Consider the following 21,127-nt stretch of genomic DNA (forward strand, 5'->3'; position numbering starts at 1 on the left):
TCTAAGTTTACTGAATGACTACAGTAAACTTATCAATCTATCTAATTTATAATAGCCTATAACTTCTATAATATAGGGACAATAATAGAAAAAAATGTTCTATTTAGATATCTAGATTTTAATACAACATATGTACGATCTAGGAAATCTAGCCTAAGATGCTCAATAGGGAATCTGACATCGACAAAGGGGATACTATTGGAACTAGCTTGGGATGGAATAACGTTCCGTCACTTCCTAAAGTAGTATATGCATGCAAATATTTAAGAAAAAACACACAAACATAGAAAATAATTAGATAGATCGAGTTAGAGAGTACTTAGAAGGCATAGTTGTGGTTTTGAAGGTGAAAAGTGGAGAGAAAAGTGAAAGAAGGTGGCTAGAGGGTGCCTTCTGGAGGTATTTTTCGTGAATAGAGACCTTCTCTATTCACTGTTAAAATTTGGGTTGAAGGCGCCTTCAGGCCAATGGAAGACGTCTTCCATGCGCTATGGAGAGCGCCTTCAAACGTGTTGAAGGCACCTTTAGTTGGTTGGACAGAAATTTTGCCACCCTTCCAAGGGCGCCTCTGATTGTATGGGAGGTGCCTTTGACACTAGTTTTTTTAATTATTTTTATTTATATTTTTAATTCTTAAGTTAAGTTTTAATTTTAAGTTTAATTTAAGTTTAAGTTTTAATTTAAAGTTTATTTTTTTATTTAAGTTTTAATTTTAAGTTTAATTTCAGTTTAAATTTTAGTTTAAGTTAAGTTTAATTTTAGGTTTTAATTTAAATTTAAGTTAAGTTTAATTTTAAACTTTAATTTTAAGTTTTAATTTAAGAAGTTAAGTTTAATTTAAGTTTAATTTAAGTTTTAATTTTAAGTTTAATTTAAGTTTTAATTTAAAGTTTTATTTAAGTTTTTTAATTTAAGTTTTAATTTTAAGTTTAATTTAAGTTTAAGTTAAGTTTTAATTTAAGTTAAGTTTAAGTTTTTTAATTTAAGTTTTAATTTTAAATTGAAGTTAAGTTTAATTTAAGTTTAAGTTAAGTTTAATTTAATTTAATTTAATTTAAATTTAATTATAAATTAATTTGAATTTAATTTTAATTTATTTTTAATTTAAATTTAATTTAAATTTAATTTTAATTTATTTAAATTTTATTTTATTTTCTTTTTAACTTAATTTACCGTTTTGCTTTTAGGTTAAATTTAAACTTTATTAATCTCATCATCTCACTAAGTCTAAGTTTTCAGACAAAGACATCCTATCATTTTATGAGATGAGTTACGTTAGATTGTTAGGAGTTGGTTTAACTTGGGTTAGATTCAAGTTTAGTTTTGCATTAATCAAGTAGACATTCTTTGAATAAATTTCTAAGTTGTGGTGAATCACACGAAAATTATTAGAGTAATCACGTGCTTCGAGATTTTTCAAATAGTCTTGCCCAAATAACTTAATATAAAATTTTGGTCTAACCAATTTAGATTGGTAAAGGATAGCTTCAGTTAGTTCCACTGCCAAACGCACCAGGTAGAATACATAAGAATTTTCCTAGACATATATAGATAGAGCTTCCCTAACTTACTATTATCTCAAACTTCTCTAGTACCATTTGCCAAGTTATTAGTCCCTAATTTATCTAATCCTAATTACTCTGTCGGATAAACTATTATTATTTTAAAGGTCTCAACTAGTTTGGTGTCTCTCCCCTGAATGATTGAACTTGGGTCTATTTTAAATTTTAGGTTTATATCGATTTATTTTATAATTAAAATAAACTTGATTATAGTTTGAGTTTAAGTTGAATTTGTAATTCTTTGATTTAGTTTTTTATTTTATTTTATATTTTAGGTTTGAATTTGAATTAGTAGTTTTGATTTTTATTTTTGAGTTTGAATTATTTGGTTTATTTTGATTTAGTTTTAGGAAGTGAATTTTCTTTTTGGGTACATAATATTGGTTGAGTCCTACTTACTTGGTTAGATAAACTTTTGGAACCCAAACTTTGATTGGTTTGTTATTTTGGGTTACGAGTAATATAAATATTTTATTTAAGTTGTTTTATATCTGAGTCCGGATTTATTATAGATATCTTTTTGTGATCCAAGAATAAGGTCAGGATTTTTAAATTTTGTTGTAAATTTTTCAAAAAATAATATTCGATTTTAAAGAAATAATATCATTTGGTATTGTATTTCAAAAATTAAATTGATAGTGGTGCTCTTATTTTACTTTTCTTTGAATATGCAGTAATTGACGAGGGGGTATAATAGAAAATAAGATGTATTTTTTTTTTTTTGAATTCTATAACTGTAAATGATGTTTGATGCCATTGCTCATGTGAATTTAATAAGAGCTTTAGCTTTGACTAATTTTGATAAAAGTTAATTAATATTAACTTTTGCCTTCGACTGTAAAGAGTGTCTTCGGTAAAAAAAAAAATTAAAATTGAGGATTCATTAGATATTTTCTAAAAAAAAAAAAATACTGCTATTTTGACAACAATTGAAATATGGACGGCCTTTTTATTTGGATTCTATTTAAAGTATAAATAAAACATTACTATATTATTAGTAACAGGAAGACAACAATTGATTGGAGAAATATAAAAAACAATTCAATAGAACAGATCTGTTATTCTTACCCTCGAGCAGCATCTAAGCATTCTAATCCAACGATCACATTAGCACTTCACTTTCAATGGGCGGTGATGATAAGAAGCGACGGGGGCAGTCAGCGTTGAACCTGCGGGATAACATTTGAGGGCCAAACCCTCGACGGAAAACCCAATCTTCGACGGCGTTAATAAAATACCCGGCTCCGGATCGATATCTTCGCCTCGTCGCTCCTGTAGACTGGATCGCTCGTAAGAAGGAGCACGGAGGAGATCGCGGAGATGGCGACCGGCGGCAAAGCGGTTCTCGAGGACGTTCCGTCGCTGGATCTGATGACGGAGCTCCTCCGCCGCATGAAATGCGCGTCGAAGCCCGACAAGCGCCTCATCCTCATAGGTGGTCTCTCCTTCGTAAACAAACGTCTTTTTGAACTTTGTTTCTTTTGGAATTAGAATCAGTGTGCTAGTCGCCTTCCACTTTTTTCGTGGGGATCCGACTTCTGAGCATGTTTTCGCTCCCCTCGTAATTGCAGCTAAAATTTCACCGTAGTATTTACCAAAAAAAAAAAGTCGAAAAGGTTTGCTTACCTAGTTATTTTTCTAATGCAAACTAAAGGCTGCATATTTTCTATGAGAATTGAGATGTACTTTGATAGGATCATCCTTTAACTTTATTTTCTTTTCTAAAGATAAGTTTTAGATAAGTTAGACCTTTTCTCTTGAAAATGTATTTTTATTTTATTTTTCTTTTAGACCTTTTCTTTTGAAAAGGTAGTTTAGGTGCCTATTTAAAGAGACCTATGTAATTTTGGAAAATAAGTAATTTTCTTTTTAGTTAATCAATTTCACTTGATTATTGAAGGTCGACCCCCTCGAAGTGATCACCCTATACCCCTTTTCATTTTCTTTCCTTCAATTTTTCCACGCGATAGGCCTCAGGTTCCTATCAACTTGGTATCAAAGCAAGTTCACTTCATCATCGCCCTATAGTATCAAGCATCAACTTCTTCAACACCTCAAGTCGCATCTACCAACAAGCGCATGGTCTAAACTCGACTTCAAGAGAAGAAAATCCACTCTACATGACCACCGGATGATCTCAACTTGACGCCAAATGGGCTCTAGAATTTGAAGCTAAGCACGAGACAAGAATGGATAAACTCGAAAAAACTATAGCATCATTGGTCACAATAGTACAAGAATTGAAGGGTTGTTTAGAGGTGGATTCCAGCTCAAGCATACTAATCAAAAGGGGAACAAATCAGTAGTCTCGACAACGACAATATGACCATAGAGCGAATTCAAATGAGGATCGAGAGCACAACCTTCTACGTATGAAGGTGGAATTTCCTCTCTGGGAGAACAACGATTCGATTGGATAGATTTCAAGGGCTGAAAAATATTTTCACTTCCACATCACATCGGACTATGCAAAGGTAGAACTAGCATCCATAAACCTTAAAGGCGATGCCATCCAATCGTATGACTAGCTTGAAGCATGCCATGGACCTCCAAAATGGGAGGATTTCAAATAAGAACTCCTCAATCGATTTGGTCTTCCGGTTATGAGAATGTTGATGGAGAATTGACCAAATTTCGACAGACTACAACCGTACTAGAGTACCAAGGACGATTCGAGTGACTCTCTAATCAAACTCATAATTGGTCAGAAAAGCAATTACTAGGTACTTCTATTGAAGGACTTTGCCTTGATATACGACGAGAAGTAAAAGATGAATCAACCCCGCACCATGAAGGTTGTCTTATCCTTTGCACGACTACAAGAAGAGAAGATCAATGAGGAAGGAAGAAGAAATAACGAGGTAATTCGTAAAAACACATCGCATTATTCAACACCCCGTAGATTGACAAAACAAGAGAGATCAAGGAAAGAATGGCAAAGGGATTATGTTGGCATTGCGATGAAAAGTGATGTCGTGATCATCAATGCAAGCAAAAGAGGATACTGATGATTGAATCAATAGAGAACTCTAAGGAAGAAGATGATTTCGATGAAGGTGAAACACAAGATAATATCAACGAAATACAAGATGACTCTATGGCAATCTACAAACTCTGCAAACGATGAAGGTAAAAAGATTCATTAAAAAACAACCAATGATGATACTTATAGATTCAGGAAGCACCAACAATTTTCTAGACTCAACCTTGGCAAGAAGGCTTAAACAAAAAATAGAGCAAGCATTTATATTTGATGTTAAGGTGGCGGATGGAAGATCACTTACAAGTCCAAGAAAGTGCGATAGTATTAAAATTTTCTTACCAAATTATGAATTAATCACAAATTTCTTTCTTCTACCCCTAGATGGATGTGATGTTGTACTTAGAGCACAATGGTTGAGAACATTAGAAGACATAATATGAAATTTCTCTCAACTAACAATGCGCTTCCAAGATCAAGGAAAAGAAGTTTGCATCAAAGGCAAGAAACAAGATACTATCACATCAATCATCAGTAATTACTAGGTAGACCGATTATTAAAGAAAGATTGCTCCATCCTAAAGGTACATTACATCCCCCCCCTCTAAGAATTAGAGACATTTCTTTTAAAAAATTTTCTGTGATATTTGCACTACTCTAATCATGGCTTCTCCTGATTCAACTATGATATTTGCTGAGCCAAAGGGACTTCCTCCATCACGTTCACATAATTATCGTATACCTCTAATACCGGGGAGTGCACCAGCAAATGTTAGGCCTTATCACTACCCTTACATACAGAAGGAGGAAATTGAGAAGATTGTACAAGAGATGCTTCAAGCTGGTATCGTTCACCCAAGTGTAAGTCCATATTCTTCTCCGAAAGAAAGACGGAAGTTGGCAAATGTGTGTAGATTACCGGGCACGCAATAAAATTACAGTGAAAGACAAGTACCCCATCCCCATCATTGATGAATTAGGAGGTTCCTCATTCTTCTCAAAGTTGGATCTTTGCTCATGCTTTCATCAGATAAGAATTTATCAGCCAGACATTCCAAAAACAGCCTTTCGGACTCATGATGTTCATTATGAATTTTTAGTCATGCCTTTCAGTTTAACTAATGCACCTTCTACATTCCAAAGTTTGATGAACAATATTTTCAGGCCTCATCTTCGTAAGTTTGTTTTGATTTTCTTTGATGACATCCTTGTTTATAGTTCATCGTTCGAAGATCATTTGCATCACCTTTATAAAGTACTCACTCTTTTGCATGAGCATTCTCTTTTTGTGAAAAGATCTAGGTGCAGCTTTGGGACAACTAAGGTGGAATACCTTAGTCATATTGTAAGCCAAAAAGGAGTAGCTACTGATCCCTCAAAGGTGCTAGTTATGAAAGAGTGGCCCACCCCAAAGAATATTAAGGAATTACGTGGTTTTCTGGGTCTCACAATCTATTATCGTAAATTTGTAAAAAAAAGTATGGAAAGATTAGTGCTCCACTAATAGCTTTGTTAAAGAAAGATGCATTTAGATGGTGTCCTGAAGTAGAAAAGGCATTCTAGAATTTAAAGGAGGCTATGATGACAACACCAGTTCTTGCACTATCTAATTTCAATAAGCAATTTGTCATTGAAGCTAATGCATCTGGAGTTGGAATCGGAGCAATACTTATGCAAGGACAACCATTAGCTTTTACTAGCAAGGCATTATCTTTTCTACATCAACATATGTCTATTTATGACAAAGAAATGTTAGCTATCATACATGTCGTTACAAAATGGAGACCCTATCTTCTTGGCCGACGCTTTCAAATACGAACTGACCATAAGAGTCTTAAGTTCATCTCAGATCAACGTATCTCAAATATGGATCAACAAAAATGGATTAAGAGGCTTTTGGGATATAATTATGAAATCGTTTATAAGAAGGGAATGGAAAATATAGTAGCTGATGTTTTATCTTTCCTTCCTAACCAAATAAAGTTCGTTGCTATATCTTTAGTAACTTGCAAAAACTTAGAGCTAAAGGAAAATTTAGTGGCACAGGCTCTCATCCAAACATATTATAAAATTCATCGCCAAAACTCCACTATTATTGGGATGGAGAAATTTTACAATATAAAAACAGAATCTTCCTTGCAATAAACTCAGTTGAAAAAGGAGTAATATTGGAGGAATTTCAGTCTTCACCAATTGCAGGGCATTCTGGCTTCCTACGCACGTATAAACGGATTTCAAGAGCTTTCTATTGGAAAGGAATGAAGAAAGATATTAAAAACTTTGTTGCTGAATGTGATATATGTTAAAGAAACAAAGGAGAAAATGTAGCAAGACTAGGTCTTCTTCAACCCCTTCCCATACCTAAACAAATATGGGTTGACATTTCCATGGATTTCATAGATGGGTTACCCACTTCACAAGGACAAACCACTATCATGGTGGTCATTGATCATCTCATAAAATATACCCATTTTTGTTCATTATCACATCCTTATATAGTTGCTCATGTTGCTCAAGCATTTGTTGACCATATAATCAAACTACATGGGCTACCAAGATCTATTGTCACAGGGATCCGGTATTCACAAGTAAATTTTGGAGAGAATCATTCCAATTGTAAGACACTAAACTTAATTTTAGCACATCCTACCACCCACAGTCAGATGGACAAATAGAGGAGGTTAATCGATGTTTAAAGAATTATTTACGTTGCTTAACTAGTGATAAATCCAAGGAGTGGGTTCGTTAGCTTTCATGGGCAAAATGGTGGTACAATACGACCTACCACTCAGCTGCTAAGATTACCCCATTTGAGGTCGTTTATGGATGTATACCACCCTCAGTTAGCTCATACACACGTGGATCAACAAATGTGCATCAAGTCGACTAAAGCCTATGCACAAGAGACCAAATATTCACAAGCAAGAATGAAGCAATTGGCCGACAAACATCCTTCGGAAAGAGAATTTGCAATAGGAGATTGGGTTTTTCTATGACTTCAACCATACAAACAAGTTTCAATTCGTCCTTCAACCTCCATGAAGTTGTCACCGAAATTTTATGGCCCTTATAAAGTGATAGAGCATATTGGACTGATTGCTTATCGCTTGAAACTTCCACAAGATTCTAAAATACACCCTGTATTTCATGTGTCTTGTCTAAAAAAGAAATTAGGTGACAAATTTGCTCCTCAACAACACCTTCCTGAAGTGAATTCAGATGGTAAAGTTAAGTTTCAACCTTATGCTATTCTAGAAAGGAGACTTGTAAAGAAGAACAATCAAGCGACAGTTGAACTATTAATTCAGTGGGACAACTTATGTATCGATGATGCAACATGGGAGTTATATGATACAATTCAAGGAAAATTTCCAGAGTTTATTGCTAAGCAACCTTGAGGACAAGGTTGTTTTGAAGGGCGGTGGAATGATAGGATCCTTTAATGGATCTATTCAAATAAATCTTTTAACTTTATTTCCTTTTCTAAAGATAAGTTTTAGACCTTTTCCTTAGGGATGGCAATGGATCGAGTTTAAACCCGACCCCATATTAAACTCGTCCCGCTCGGGGCGGGTTTAAACCAGTCAAAATGGGTTACAGGGCGGGTCTAAACCCGTTGACCTGATTTAGAAGCGGGTTCGGGGCAAGTTACGGGTTTCAATGAATCCACCCCGTATATATATGTTTATGTATGCTTTATATTTATATTATAAAATATACAATAATAATAACTTATTGTTGAATTGTATTTTTTTTAAGCTTAACGGGTTGGCGGGTCCAACCTGCTATGGACTCGCCGAGTTTTGAGTGGGTCGAGGTGGGCGGGTTGAAAAATTAGGCGGGGTGGATCCGGATTAGGGTTTATTTTTTCTAGCATGGCGAGTTCTGGGATTGGCCAAACTCGGCCTGAACTCGCCCCATACCCACCCCGTTGTCATTCCTACTTTTCCTTTTTCTAAGATAAGTTTTAGATAAGCTAGACCTTTTCTCTTGAAAATGTATTTTTATTTTATTTTTCTTTTAGACGTTTTCTTTTGAAAAGGTAGTTTAGGTGCCTATTTAAAGACACATTATGTAAGTTTGGAAGACAAGTAATTTTCTTTTTGGTTAATCAATTTCACTTGATTGTTGGAGGCTGATCCCCTCTAAGTGATCACCCTATCCCCTTTTTCATTTTCTTTCCTTCGATTTTCCCACGCGATAGGCCTTGGGTTCCTATCATACTTGTCATTTTCATGGATCTTATGTGTCTTCCATCATTATCAGATGCATAGTTGTTCCTATGTTATGCGTGACTTGGCCCTTAGATAAACTCTTGCTAGATGAGAAGAACAAAAAAGTTGCTAACCTTGTCAAGAAGGGGAGGTTGGAATCCCATAAATGGTTGTAAGGTTAAGAATGGTGTAGCAGCCGTATCATGTGGATAATTCTTAGACCTTCAATGCTTTCTAGGTCTGTTTAGGTTGATTATTTAATCTCCACGAAACATTTCAGTTAAGGGCTGATTTTCCTCATTAGAGATATTCATAGAAATGCCATTAATCAGATACGAATGAATGACTGAATTGAGAAGAACTATTAGTCTTGTATAATTGTCATGTGAGGGAAATTTTATAAAATTGTATTGCAATCTACCATACTTTATGAATTATGTGTTGAACAATTAAGAAACATGTATTAAAAATTAAGCTCACATGTAAGTGCAAAGATGAATGTGTGAGATTATTTACTAGGTAAGATGATTAAATTTATAGTCTCTAACTGGGGCATGTTTTGGTTTGTGACCTCAATAATGTTTCTGTGGCTTTGCTGGTCGTACTTTTGTTTTGATGTCGCTCTTATTTCATTTATTTCTTCTTCTGCTTACCTTTGTGATTTAGAATTATCTCTAACAACTATCCAGTTGCTTACTCAACTTGGAACGTAAGCAACTGACTTTTACTGTTAATTTTTGTGAATGTTAACCTACAACAGTAGTATTTTACTCAATAGATAAAGCTAAATTGACTTGACAACATATAACTTACTTTTTACGGCAGAAATAAAGATTTCAAAGTTCAACTTTTAATTGAGCATACTTTGTAAAATGATGACCCTATTTTGGAAATGATATAAAGTTCAACAATTCTAAAGGGTTGAAGTGAAAGTTTGAAAGTCAAAAATCAACTATAATTTTCCAGCAATTCCAGTGTGTTTTTATTTCCAAAATTGCAGCATCCTATAAGTCCTTTATGTTTCTAGTCTTTATGAGTGCTTTATCATTACTGAGTCCATCTACTAGTATAAATATGTATGTTGCTGGAATGCTGGAATATGGAATAGCAGTTGAGTTTTGTTTTTCCTTAGCTTGTTTGATGCAATCTCTGTGTGATGCCTAGGAACCCATAGATGTGATATCAAAATTTTTACAATCTTTCTACACTACTTTTCCACCTAATTTCAGATTCCTGCTCCACAATCCTTCCGACACTAAATCTCTCTTCTTGTGCTGCATCACAGGGTTTACTGAATCTATTGATAGATGCTCTTGTGTTGTTATTTTGAATGTTATAATAATATTCCACATTCTGCCTTCTGCCTTCTTCCTTTCGTTGTTGAATATCCTCCTGAAATGTTATGGACATATTATTGTGATTATTTTGTTGTATTTTTCTTCCTCTATTTTTTTTAACATGTCAGGTTTCTATTTGCTAGCTAACCCTACCAGGCTCGGTTGTTTTTCTTCTTGTTGTTTGTTGTCAGGTTTCTATTTGCACTTGTAATCATAGTTAATAATTATTGGAACTGCTTGACATAATGCTAAACCTGAACTTTCTTTATGGATATAAACAAGATTGAGTTGCTGATTATCTTCATGGCATTTTAACATGCAGGTCCACCGGGTTCCGGAAAGGGTACCCAATCTCCTATTATTAAGGATGAATATTGCTTGTGTCATTTGGCAACTGGTGACATGTTGAGAGCTGCTGTGGCTGCTAAGACCCCTTTAGGTATTAAAGCTAAAGAAGCTATGGATAAGGTATTCCTCTTTTGTTATAAAAATTTGGCATGATTAAAGGTTGGTTATTCTTGTTACTTATTGAATCATTGGCTCTTCGTAAACTAGGGAGATCTTGTTTCTGATGACTTGGTCGTTGGGATAATTGATGAGGCTATAAAAAGGCCATCATGCCAGAAAGGTTTCATTCTTGACGGATTCCCAAGGACAGTAGTTCAAGCAGAAAAGGTAATTTTTCCTTGTTCGTCTGCAGTTCTGGATTTATTATCTGTAGAGAAATTTGCACTGTTTTTCACTTTTTCCACTTTTATTCTTCCCATTTCAACCTGCCATGTCTTTCTGCAGCTTGATGATATGCTAGCAAAGCAAGGTACCAAGATTGACAAGGTGCTCAACTTTGCAATTGATGATGCCATTTTGGAGGAAAGAATCACTGGGCGTTGGATTCATCCATCTAGTGGCAGGACTTATCATACAAAGTTTAATCCTCCAAAGGTTCCTGGTGTCGATGATGTAAGCAAATGGTTCATTACTCTATAGTTTTGCTCAACCACAATATACTTATTTAGTTCTGCTACAAGACTATGTTCCGTATTATTTTTTCCTGTTTCTTAATTTCGTGGAATTTTGGCCAAATTTATTAGCGTGAAGCCATAGAAGTCCAATGGAACCCTTTAATATCTTTTCAGAGGTTTTAAGTCATTCTTTTCAGTATAGAGTTATATTTGAGCACCCTGATAGAGTGTGTGACATATATCTCTCATTCTTTTAGATTTACTTTAATTCTTTTAAACATTAATTCTATGAAGAAGATTACTTCTTTTTACATTGTTTGGATATTTGTACTAATCAATCCAATTCTTCCACTTAGCATGACCACATCTAGTGGATCCAATCATTGTATTCGATCCTCTAGTCTAATCCATGCTTCTAGTTCTTATTGAACTTCTCACTTGTGGCCCGCCACATTGCTAGTGATCAGGCACATGGTGTTTTCTCTTATATTTTTAAGAAAGTTCCAAATCAGATGTTACCACTTCTACACTAAAAGCTTGCAGGGAATTCAGAGGTTAAACATTGCCGAATGAACCATTTTGGACTGTGCAACCAGCAAAGAGGAACATCACCATTAGTTTGTTCTAATGATGAATGTCCTGGATATTCAAGCATTCTTTATGGCAACTAAAACTGGTTCCTGAAATTCTTGACCCTAGTAATATGATGACTCAAATTTCTCAAAGTTGGCCGTCATTTGACTCTATTGTCTTAGCAGTAATGATTTTTTAGTTTGTGGGATGCAGATTATATGCTGGTTGTCATGTCAGAGTTCTATATGCAGAAATCCCTTGGTCCCTCTCATCTTAAAGTGATTGTCTTGATGAACTTAATGCTGCTCATTGTGTACATTATTCCTTTCTGAGAATTTTTTACCTGTTTCTTTATAGAAAAAAAAATTACTTTTTCTTTTAAACATTCTGAACATGGATACTAGCAGACTTGTTGATATATCATTGTAGCAGCCTTAATCCTGCTTTAGAATTTCACTTGATTATATTTTCTTTGTTATTCATTATATTCTTTCCCACCACTGCATTTTAATGTTTAAAGTTGTGGTCTCACATCTTAAAATGTCTCACTATTTCATTACAGAGTAACTTATTAATTTGGTTTCTGTCATGTTTTTTTTTTCTTATTGTTTTTCTTTGAAGGTATCTGGAGAACACTTGATCCAGAGGAAGGATGACACAGCTGAAGTCCTCAAGTCAAGGCTTGAATCTTTTCATAGGCAAACTGAACCTGTATGGTTTCTCCCTTTTTCATTAAAATATCTTGATTCTAGAATTTTTTTACACTGTTCATGTAACTTAAGGGACTACAGGAGTTCACACATTTGCATCTTGAAGTCATTCAGTTCGGCTTCTATTTACATGTTTGCCTACTTTCTTGTGCACATGTGCTTGTCTTAGTGTAGGTATGAAGATTCATTTTCTCTTAAAGTAGAACATTCTTATTTGCCAACATCGAACCCATTTATACTCCGCATCCTCCTCTTTCTAGTCATCACTCAGTAGTCGTTTGCAAGCATTTTTCTATTCATATATTCCATCTGAGTTGTCTGATTGTCCAGTTGAGGTATCTTCTCATGGAGCCAAATGAATGGAAAAATGAATGCATTGATTGAGCCTCTGCTTAAACAAATTTTTTACCATTGTAGTTACCAGTCAATTTCTATGCAAATTCTATATAGATTTCATTGTTACATGATTCTTCCTCTTTTTATTCTGTTTGACAATGTTTAAAACCACGATGACCATACTATATATATTTTTTTGTAAGTTTAATTTCAATTTACAAACTGAATCGTAATTAATGTGCTTGATCACATGTTATTAAATGAGATGTCTCCTTATTATATAAGGTATAGGATGCAACAAGTTATTTTAAGTGAGAAAGAAACCATTTTTAGCCAATTCTATAATATTTTAGCTAAAATTTATAATTCATGACTCACTACTATTCATGTTCCTAAACTCACTATATCGTCTGTTCTATAAAAAACAATTTGAGGACCTTCCTTGTGATCTCAATAGACAATTTTGTTTGCTGATCTGAAATATTTTTATGCATTTCCAGGTTATTGATTACTACAGAAAAAAGAGCATTGTCGCTCAACTTCATGCTGAGAAGTCCCCCAAAGAAGTCACTATCGAAGTGCAGAAGGTTCTTTCCTGAGAGAAATCCTCTCACTGTTCTCTGTTTAACTTCAATGCTCCTTTGATCATTCAGATTTTTTTTGTTTTCCCTTTTCCCATGACTCGATTAAAACTTTCTGAATATGTTATTCTCATATTCGGCCAAAACATTTGCAGTTGCATCGAAATAAACGATTAGAAACGAAGAGTTCTGTTGTATTTTTTATTGGAGATTTCAGCTTCAAGTTACTGCAACCCTAGTAGTTTCCTTTCAAAGTTTAAAGCCTTATCTCGTTATGCTATCATCTTTCCTTGTGTTTCTCTAGATTGTTTGAAATGAAAATAACTTGGTAAATTGCTTTGTTCATAACTGAGGTATATGGTCAAAAATCTTGCAATATTTAATCTTTTAATGCGATGCTCAGTGAGTTGGACATCAGATGAGGCAAAAAAAAAAATAAGTCACCCATATGGATTATATTTTTGCACCTCATTTAAAAGAGCGCTCCCTATTTTCCGAATCATTCAGAAGACACTTTGATTTTTAATCGAAAGGGATTTAATCAAAAGGGTGCCCACGCTCATTATTTTCTGAATCATTCAGAAGACACTTTGATTTTTAATCAAAAGGGTGTCCACTCATGTATAATTTATCTAAATATCTTTTGATACAGTATTTGTTTCTGGGACATTTATTTTCTGTTTAAATTCTGAACTAGTTGAACGTGTTGATCCTAGTTACTATAATATAGAAAAATAAAATAAAAATTTAAAATTATTTGAAGTTTTTTAAAAAGATTTAAACAATATTTTTTTTACTTTTAAATTAGATTATTATGAGTTTCATCTAATAATTTATTATAGATTTACTATATTGTGTATTTTGTTATTCAATCTGAGTCAAACGTTACGATTTCTCGTAGTTTAAAATTTAAATTTTAAGTGATTGTAATTTTTGACTTGGTTGAATTATGAGACATAAAAGAACGGTAAATGAGCATAGAAATGAAGGTTTAGGTGATAAATTTATCATAGAATTCAAATTTTTATCATATAATTCAAATTTCAGAAATAAATAAATTTTAAATAAAATATACAATGGAAAAATCGTTGGACCAGATGGTATTCTGATAGAAGTATGGAAGTGTTTAGCGAAACAAGGTATTGAATGACTTACAAAATTATTTAACATGATATTGAAAGTGAAAAAAATACCTGATCAATGGAGGATAAATACTCTAGTTCCCTTATATAAGAATAAGAGAGACGTACAAAATTGTGTAAACTATAGGGGTATTAAACTAATGAGTCATACTATAAAATCAATTTGGGTTCATACCTGGAAGATCGACAACATAAGCTATACATCTTCTTAGATAATTAATTGAAAAATATCGAGAGCAAAAACAAGATCTACACATGATATTCATTGACTTAGAAAAAACTTATGATAGAGTCCCAAGAGAAATTATATGGAGAATTCTAGAAAAGAGAGGTGTTAACGTAATATATATTGAACTAATTAAGGATATGTACGACGATGTAACGACCAGAATAAAGACTTCAGGCGGAGTAACTGAAGTATTTCCAATAAAGATAGGGTTACATCAAGGAGTAGCTCTAAGTCCTTATCTTTTTACACTAATTATGGACAAACTCACTACGCACATTCAAGACACAGTACCGTGGTGTATGTTGTTTGTAGATGATATTATTTAGGGTAGATGAAACACATGAAGGAGTAAATGCTAAACTAGAATCTTGGCAGGAAACATTAGAAGGGAAAGGTTTTAAGCTTAGTACATTAAAGGCAGAATATATAGAATTTAAATTTAACAATATTAGAAGTAATGAGACAATTATTAAGATAGGAAAGGACGAGTTGCACGGAACCGAGAGATTTAAATATTTAGGATCATTTTTGTAAAACTATGAAGGGATTGAGAGAGATGTCTTACATAGAATATAAGCAAGATGGGTGAAATGGAGAGGAGCATCAAGTGTTTTATGTGACCGTAAAGTACCCCTTAAACTTAAAGGTAAGTTCTATAAAACTACAATTAGACCTGCTATGTTATATGGAGCTAAATGTTGGACTATGACTCGAGCACATGAGCAGAAGATGAGAGTTGCAGAGATAAGGATGTTAAGGTGGATGTGTGGACATACGAGGATGGACAAAATAAAAAATGAGAGCATTAGAGAGAAAGTCAGAGTTACATCTATTAAGGAAAAACTCCGAGAGACACGTTTAAGATGGTACCGACATGTACTTAGACGATCAATAAATGCTCCAGTTAGGCAATGTGAAACTATGATAAACATGCACATCAAACGAGGAAGAGGAAGACAAAAAAAGACTTGGTTAGCAACAATAAAACAAGATAAAATTTATTTAAATATAGATAATGATATAATAAGAGAGAGAGTTCAATGGCGTAAAAGGATTCATACAGCCGACCTCACCTAGTGGGAAAAGACTTAATTGTTGTTGAATTATGATACACATAATATATTCAATTGAAGTTTATTCAAAGATATACCATTGATTATGCGGTAGAAGATGTAAAGATATGATTTCATACTTACAAAAAATCGTTTAAATTTTTCTTTTTTAAAGGTTTTGAATAATTTATCTAAAAAATATTTTTTATGATGGAATAGATATGAAATCGTAATTGTTATAATTATAATAATTATTGTATATAATGGTAACAGTTGTGACATAGCTGTTATACCTATTTAACCATTACCATGACTCGTAACGTAGTTATTATAACATAACCCGAATCCAGATTTAGGCGGAGATACAAGGGTCAGAAGCATGCATATTCAGAAGTGAGTACACGAGGATATTTATGTTATTTTATAAGACGATAAAATTCTCATTCTTAGGAATATTTAAATTGAAATTTGCCATATTTTTGGTCAAAACATCGAACATCATTTTATTCTTTAATTCAAATTTGTCCAAGTTTATTTAAATTAATTAAGTAGTATTTATTATTTAAATAATATAAATATTTTTGGATCTGCCTTTTAAATTTTGCACTGTCCGTTGTCCATTAATGAATTTGATTCAACACACAGACTATGAAAAAAAAATGATTAATATTAAAGATTATTTTTTATTAATTCTAAAATATTTTAACTTATAAACTATTATTTCAATTAACACACAAATTACAAAGCAGTTTAGAGTCAATTTGTATAACTCACATAGAGAGTTAGTTTTACAGCTCCAGTGGAAATTTTATAGAATTCTATTATAAATTTTATTGAATTATTTTTCTAATTGTGTCATTTTTTAGAGGCACATTTAATTATTCTTGCACATTAAATAATATTTTATTTTAAAATGATTTTACATATTCATTTCATATATTTTATTTCTTTTATATTATTTTCTTTAACAATTCATACTCTGATATTATGATATATAAAAGATGACTATTATGTCACTTTTAATTTAGAATTAACGCATAAAATATAACATTTAAAGGTCTTTGAAATCAAGGGAGTTCTTTAAAGGGATCATTATCCCACTAAAATCACTAATGCCAATTTCTAGCTCCCCTAAAACTCAAGGCAAAAAAGGAAAATTAAAAAAGATTAGTTGGGAATTAAGCAATTTTATTAAAAATAATGTTTTTTATGATAGTTTAGGACCCTGAATATGGTTTTCAATATTTTATAATATATTTTAACTTTCAATTAAGTTTTATTTTGGTACATTTAGTTGAGCATTATCTTTGATAATTTTAGTTATCTATTCAGGATTATCTACGAAAATCTTATTTGATTTAGGTAATCGATAATTCTAAAGTAATGATATATGACCAATATGTCAGCAAAAGGGACATGTAACCTAGAATTGAAAAACCTTAGAAAAGTGAGGGTTTTCTTGATTCAGGGTTAACAAAATTTTTTGACCAAAAATATTCTCCGATATTGATACGTTGGGATAAAAATACCCTTAAAATTTTATAACAAAAATTTTATTTTAAATTTTAAAAACTAAATAAAAAATATGTAATATTTTATTTAAAAAAATAAAATTGTGTTTTTGAAATATATATATAGAGGAAAGTTAAAAAAAAAATACTAAACAAAATGTAAAGGTAAAAAAATAATAATATGTATTGTTGGTTTTGTAATAAAAGGTAATATAGTAAAATATTAAATTTGGATATATATTAAAATCTCTAAATAAATAAATTTTTATTACATTTCCTAGGTTGAACTAAATAATATATTAAGTTATATTTTATTCTTCATAATTTTAGTCATGTGATACCTAATAATCAGGTAGATTATGTAATTATCTAATAATCACATAACTAAATTTATATATAATAATTTTGAACCAAACATACCTAAATGTATCTTGCCAAAACTTTACGTGTCAAATAAATCTTAAATAATTTTATCCTTATTTAGAATTTTTGACATGATTTTTAAAAATTAGATAATGTATTTATCACTTAGTCCAGTTTAACCAAAAACTTAATGCATCAAAACTTAAGTTTGGTTTGAAGGGAGAAAGATGACAAAATTAATAACAAATAAAACTTAGTGCATCTAAGGCACTGAAACAATAAAGTAAAGTGTGGTCTAAAATGGGCATAGAGGATAAGGTAAGATGAAGGAGAAGCTCCCCAGAATATAGTACAGACGGTGGACGTATGACATCTTTAGTGTAATGGTTAGAGGTCGATTCTCAGGAACTGACGACCTGGGATTTATCCTACCATGCATTTGATGCCTGTGTACCTGCATGTACCTCCCTCCATATCCACGGGACTGGCACTAGGAGGACCGTTAATATATCGGATCTATATTTTTTAAAGAGTTTAATGCATTTGAGGTATTAGAGGTCTAATGTGAAGTGTATTTTGAGGTGGCTCAAAGAGAGGTTGACTTGTAAGGGTTGAAGGATGACATGTGAAGTAAGTTTATAGAGATTGTGAGCAAATCTAGAGGTAATGCGGGATCAATAGTCAGGATGATATAACAGTCAAAGTCAATGTGAGGTGGCAATCAAAGTCAAAGTAGATGTTGTTGAACGAGTTACTCTCACTGGGGCTCAGCTCTCCACTTCTCAGTGCTAAGGCATTCAGTATGAAGTTGGTCAACCCTATAGCAGGTCGGACTAAGGGATTTAGCACTCCACTTTTCAATGCCAAGATACACAAAATAAACCTGGTCAGCCCCAGTGTTGGTCGGGCATACAGAACCCATCTCCCCACTTTTACAATACAACTCTCACTATATACCTGGTTGGCCCAAGAGTCGGTTGAATTTACGAGGCATAGCTCCCCATTTCTCAGTGGAAAGACACTTAGCCTACGGTCGGTTGACCATGAAGCCGATTGGACCTTTGGGGCTTAGTTCCCACTTCTCATGTGTAAGTCTCTCATCATACAGCTGATCGGGCATAGGGTCAGTTGGACTACCTTCAGGGCATAGTATTGTCAAGAAATCGCAACAATTTGTTAAAGAATAATAGCTACCCATTGGAAATATTCCTATACTCTGACATATACATGCAACAAAACCTTCTTATAAGGGTGGTTGTATATCTTCCATTACTTGATATCGAGCATTCTCAGCCTCCTCATTATTGTAGAGGTTATAAAAGACAGTTCATATACATGTAACGTAAACTTCTTCAGAGGATGACTGTATATCTTTCATTACCTGACATATTCTGATATTAAACATTCTCTACCGTCTCATTATTCGGGAGGTTATGAGAGGTGGTATAAAAAGAGGGTCCTCTTCCTTGGCCTTGGACGATGAAACATTTTACATTACACGCATGCATCTACTGTTCATCTGCTTCTCCACTTTGAGCTCGGCTACTATTCTGACTTGAGCATCAGAGTGTTTGTGCTAAGGACACCTTTCCTGGTTCTCGCTCTAACATTCCCCTTTACTCTCTATTTGGTGTGCACAGAGAGAATTGCTCGGTGCTTTCTTCTAGATAAGACATGGCATCGGACGAATAGACATGGTCGAGAATCGCCTAGTTGGCATGAAGTCCAGGGGTGTCTATGAAACCCCTGGCGGAACAATCCTTTGGGCAGCTGCTCGCGAGCTTGAATCCTTGACTCTAGACAGGGAAACCATTCAGATGAAGGACTTGCTAGCACTCAAGTACGCTGAACTGGTGTACGCTGGCCGTTGGTTCGACCCTCTCCGCTATGCCATGGACGCCTTCATGGAGAGGATCACAGAGACCACAACTGGATCTGTCACGCTCAAGCTGTACAAGGGATGTGTCACTGTTACATCGCGGACAAGCCCGCATAGCTTGTACAGGGAGGACATCTCTTCTTTTGAGACTGGAGCAATCTACAACCAGGCAGATGCTGCTGGGTTCATTCGTCTCTATGGACTTCCTACTAGGGTGCGGGCAATGCTCGAGAAGGGCCTATGATGTTTTTATCTCCTCTGTTGGTAGCAAATAGCAGTTCATCAAATATTCAAATGCTCAAACAGTTTGGATGTGGCAGTGTGTTTGCAATCTCCTAAGTGATAGCCTGAAGGCAGATTATGATAAGTTATGGTTTAATCGTTTGTTTCATTCCTGTGCCGACTCTATCGAAGCAGTTTGTGAACTCTTTGTTTGATGTTTAAGAAAAATCTTTGATGCAGCGAGTATAGTTGAACTATTATTTAGTTTGGCTTAACCTGTGTTGCCTGATTTTTGAGCCACGGAGAGCTCTTGTTTACTCAAAGGAGTCTATGCTTTAATTGCCACTGCGACAAACAAATTTAGAATTGACAAAAAGATTAATTTCTAAAATAAGAAATGTATCTTTTATTTTGATCCATGAAAAAAAAGAGTATGATTCTATAAAAGTCGAGTAGTTTTTACAATATCGATAAATTTAGAGTTTAAAGATAAATTACTAATCCTTTTCCCATCCTAGTCCTCTGAATTTTAAATTTAGAGTAAAAAATAGTAAAGTCATACTTTAATTAATAATGGTAAACTCAAATAATTTTATTGGTTAGTTCTGGGTCTGGCCTCATAGAATTTTTTCACCTGTCACAAGGATAAATGAGGAAGCGTTCGCGACGGACAGTCTAAAAATATCCCATTTAGAATTTTTTTTTTTTTTACAAATATATCATAATTGAAAATTGAATTGTGAATACTTGAATAACAACTTAGATACCTTAATACTATACCATAGCCCGGGCATACTTTAATTAATAATGAAAGGTGGATTGATAATCATATTATTGATTATTCGTCCATTATCAAGAGTGTGTATGCTGATGTCGTAACAAGATTTGCTTATACAAAATGTAGCATTGTATATCTAATAACTACAGATTGTGTTGGCATGACAGCATTGTCAGCGTTCTATTTTAAATTAGTTAGCATTATAACCAAGGTAAGCAGTAGGTTCAAATCGAATGCCATTTTCTTTTAATAAATTAAAATCAATTGATACTGAACAGTTGAGTCTATCAATCGTCCATTAAGAGTTAAGAGTTAGAACCAAAATTTAATGAGATGGTTAAGATAAAGGATATTGTCATATAAAATTTTGAGGTCAAAATTCGGTGCATTCAAGTATATTTTTTTTCATGTTTTGTCCACCTGTATTAATATCTAGTAGTCATCTATGATTTACCTTTTTCACGAGAGTTGAATCAAAATTCAAAATTTATCGAACTAAACTTCCGCTCTAAACATTTTATAAACAAATAACACAAGAATAATATAAACAAAAATATACAAAATCAGAAACTAAACCTGAATTTTCTTCCATATTATATATATGTGAGTACTTGTTGCCTCATGCATCATTCGTTTAATTAATCAATTAAGTGCATGCGTGAACAAAAACTGCAATGTGATCACAGAGTTATTTTA

At 33.3% G+C, this 21,127-nt stretch overlaps 2 protein-coding genes across 2 annotated transcripts; both read left to right on the forward strand.

Annotated features, from left to right (window-relative positions):
- The first annotated feature begins 2,720 nt into the window (after positions 1 to 2,720).
- Positions 2,721 to 13,516, forward strand: LOC121984190 (adenylate kinase 4-like). Its single transcript, XM_042537010.1, has 6 exons — positions 2,721 to 2,997; positions 10,416 to 10,561; positions 10,649 to 10,768; positions 10,886 to 11,053; positions 12,250 to 12,339; positions 13,175 to 13,516. The coding sequence occupies exons 1-6, from the start codon at positions 2,883 to 2,885 to the stop codon at positions 13,271 to 13,273; spliced, it is 738 nt and encodes a 245-aa protein (XP_042392944.1). The 5' UTR covers positions 2,721 to 2,882; the 3' UTR covers positions 13,274 to 13,516.
- Positions 13,517 to 19,231: 5,715 nt separating this feature from the next.
- LOC121987267 (argininosuccinate synthase, chloroplastic-like) lies at positions 19,232 to 19,913 on the forward strand. Its single transcript, XM_042541147.1, has one exon. It carries the CDS (start codon positions 19,247 to 19,249, stop codon positions 19,673 to 19,675), a length of 429 nt encoding a protein of 142 aa, XP_042397081.1. The 5' UTR covers positions 19,232 to 19,246; the 3' UTR covers positions 19,676 to 19,913.
- The last annotated feature ends 1,214 nt before the right edge of the window (positions 19,914 to 21,127 follow it).

Source organism: Zingiber officinale, chromosome 5B (assembly GCF_018446385.1).
Source record: "Zingiber officinale cultivar Zhangliang chromosome 5B, Zo_v1.1, whole genome shotgun sequence".
Classification (NCBI taxonomy): Eukaryota; Viridiplantae; Streptophyta; class Magnoliopsida; order Zingiberales; family Zingiberaceae; genus Zingiber; species Zingiber officinale.

Bases quoted from the DNA above. Each gene is read 5' to 3' on its own strand.
- LOC121987267 (XM_042541147.1), top strand. From the start codon at position 19,247: ATGGTCGAGAATCGCCTAGTTGGCATGAAGTCCAGGGGTGTCTATGAA.
- LOC121984190 (XM_042537010.1), top strand. From the start codon at position 2,883: ATGGCGACCGGCGGCAAAGCGGTTCTCGAGGACGTTCCGTCGCTGGAT. The intron at 10,769-10,885 runs GTAATTTTTCCT...GTCTTTCTGCAG, and splicing joins CAGTAGTTCAAGCAGAAAAG to CTTGATGATATGCTAGCAAA. The intron at 11,054-12,249 runs GTAAGCAAATGG...TTTTCTTTGAAG, and splicing joins AGGTTCCTGGTGTCGATGAT to GTATCTGGAGAACACTTGAT.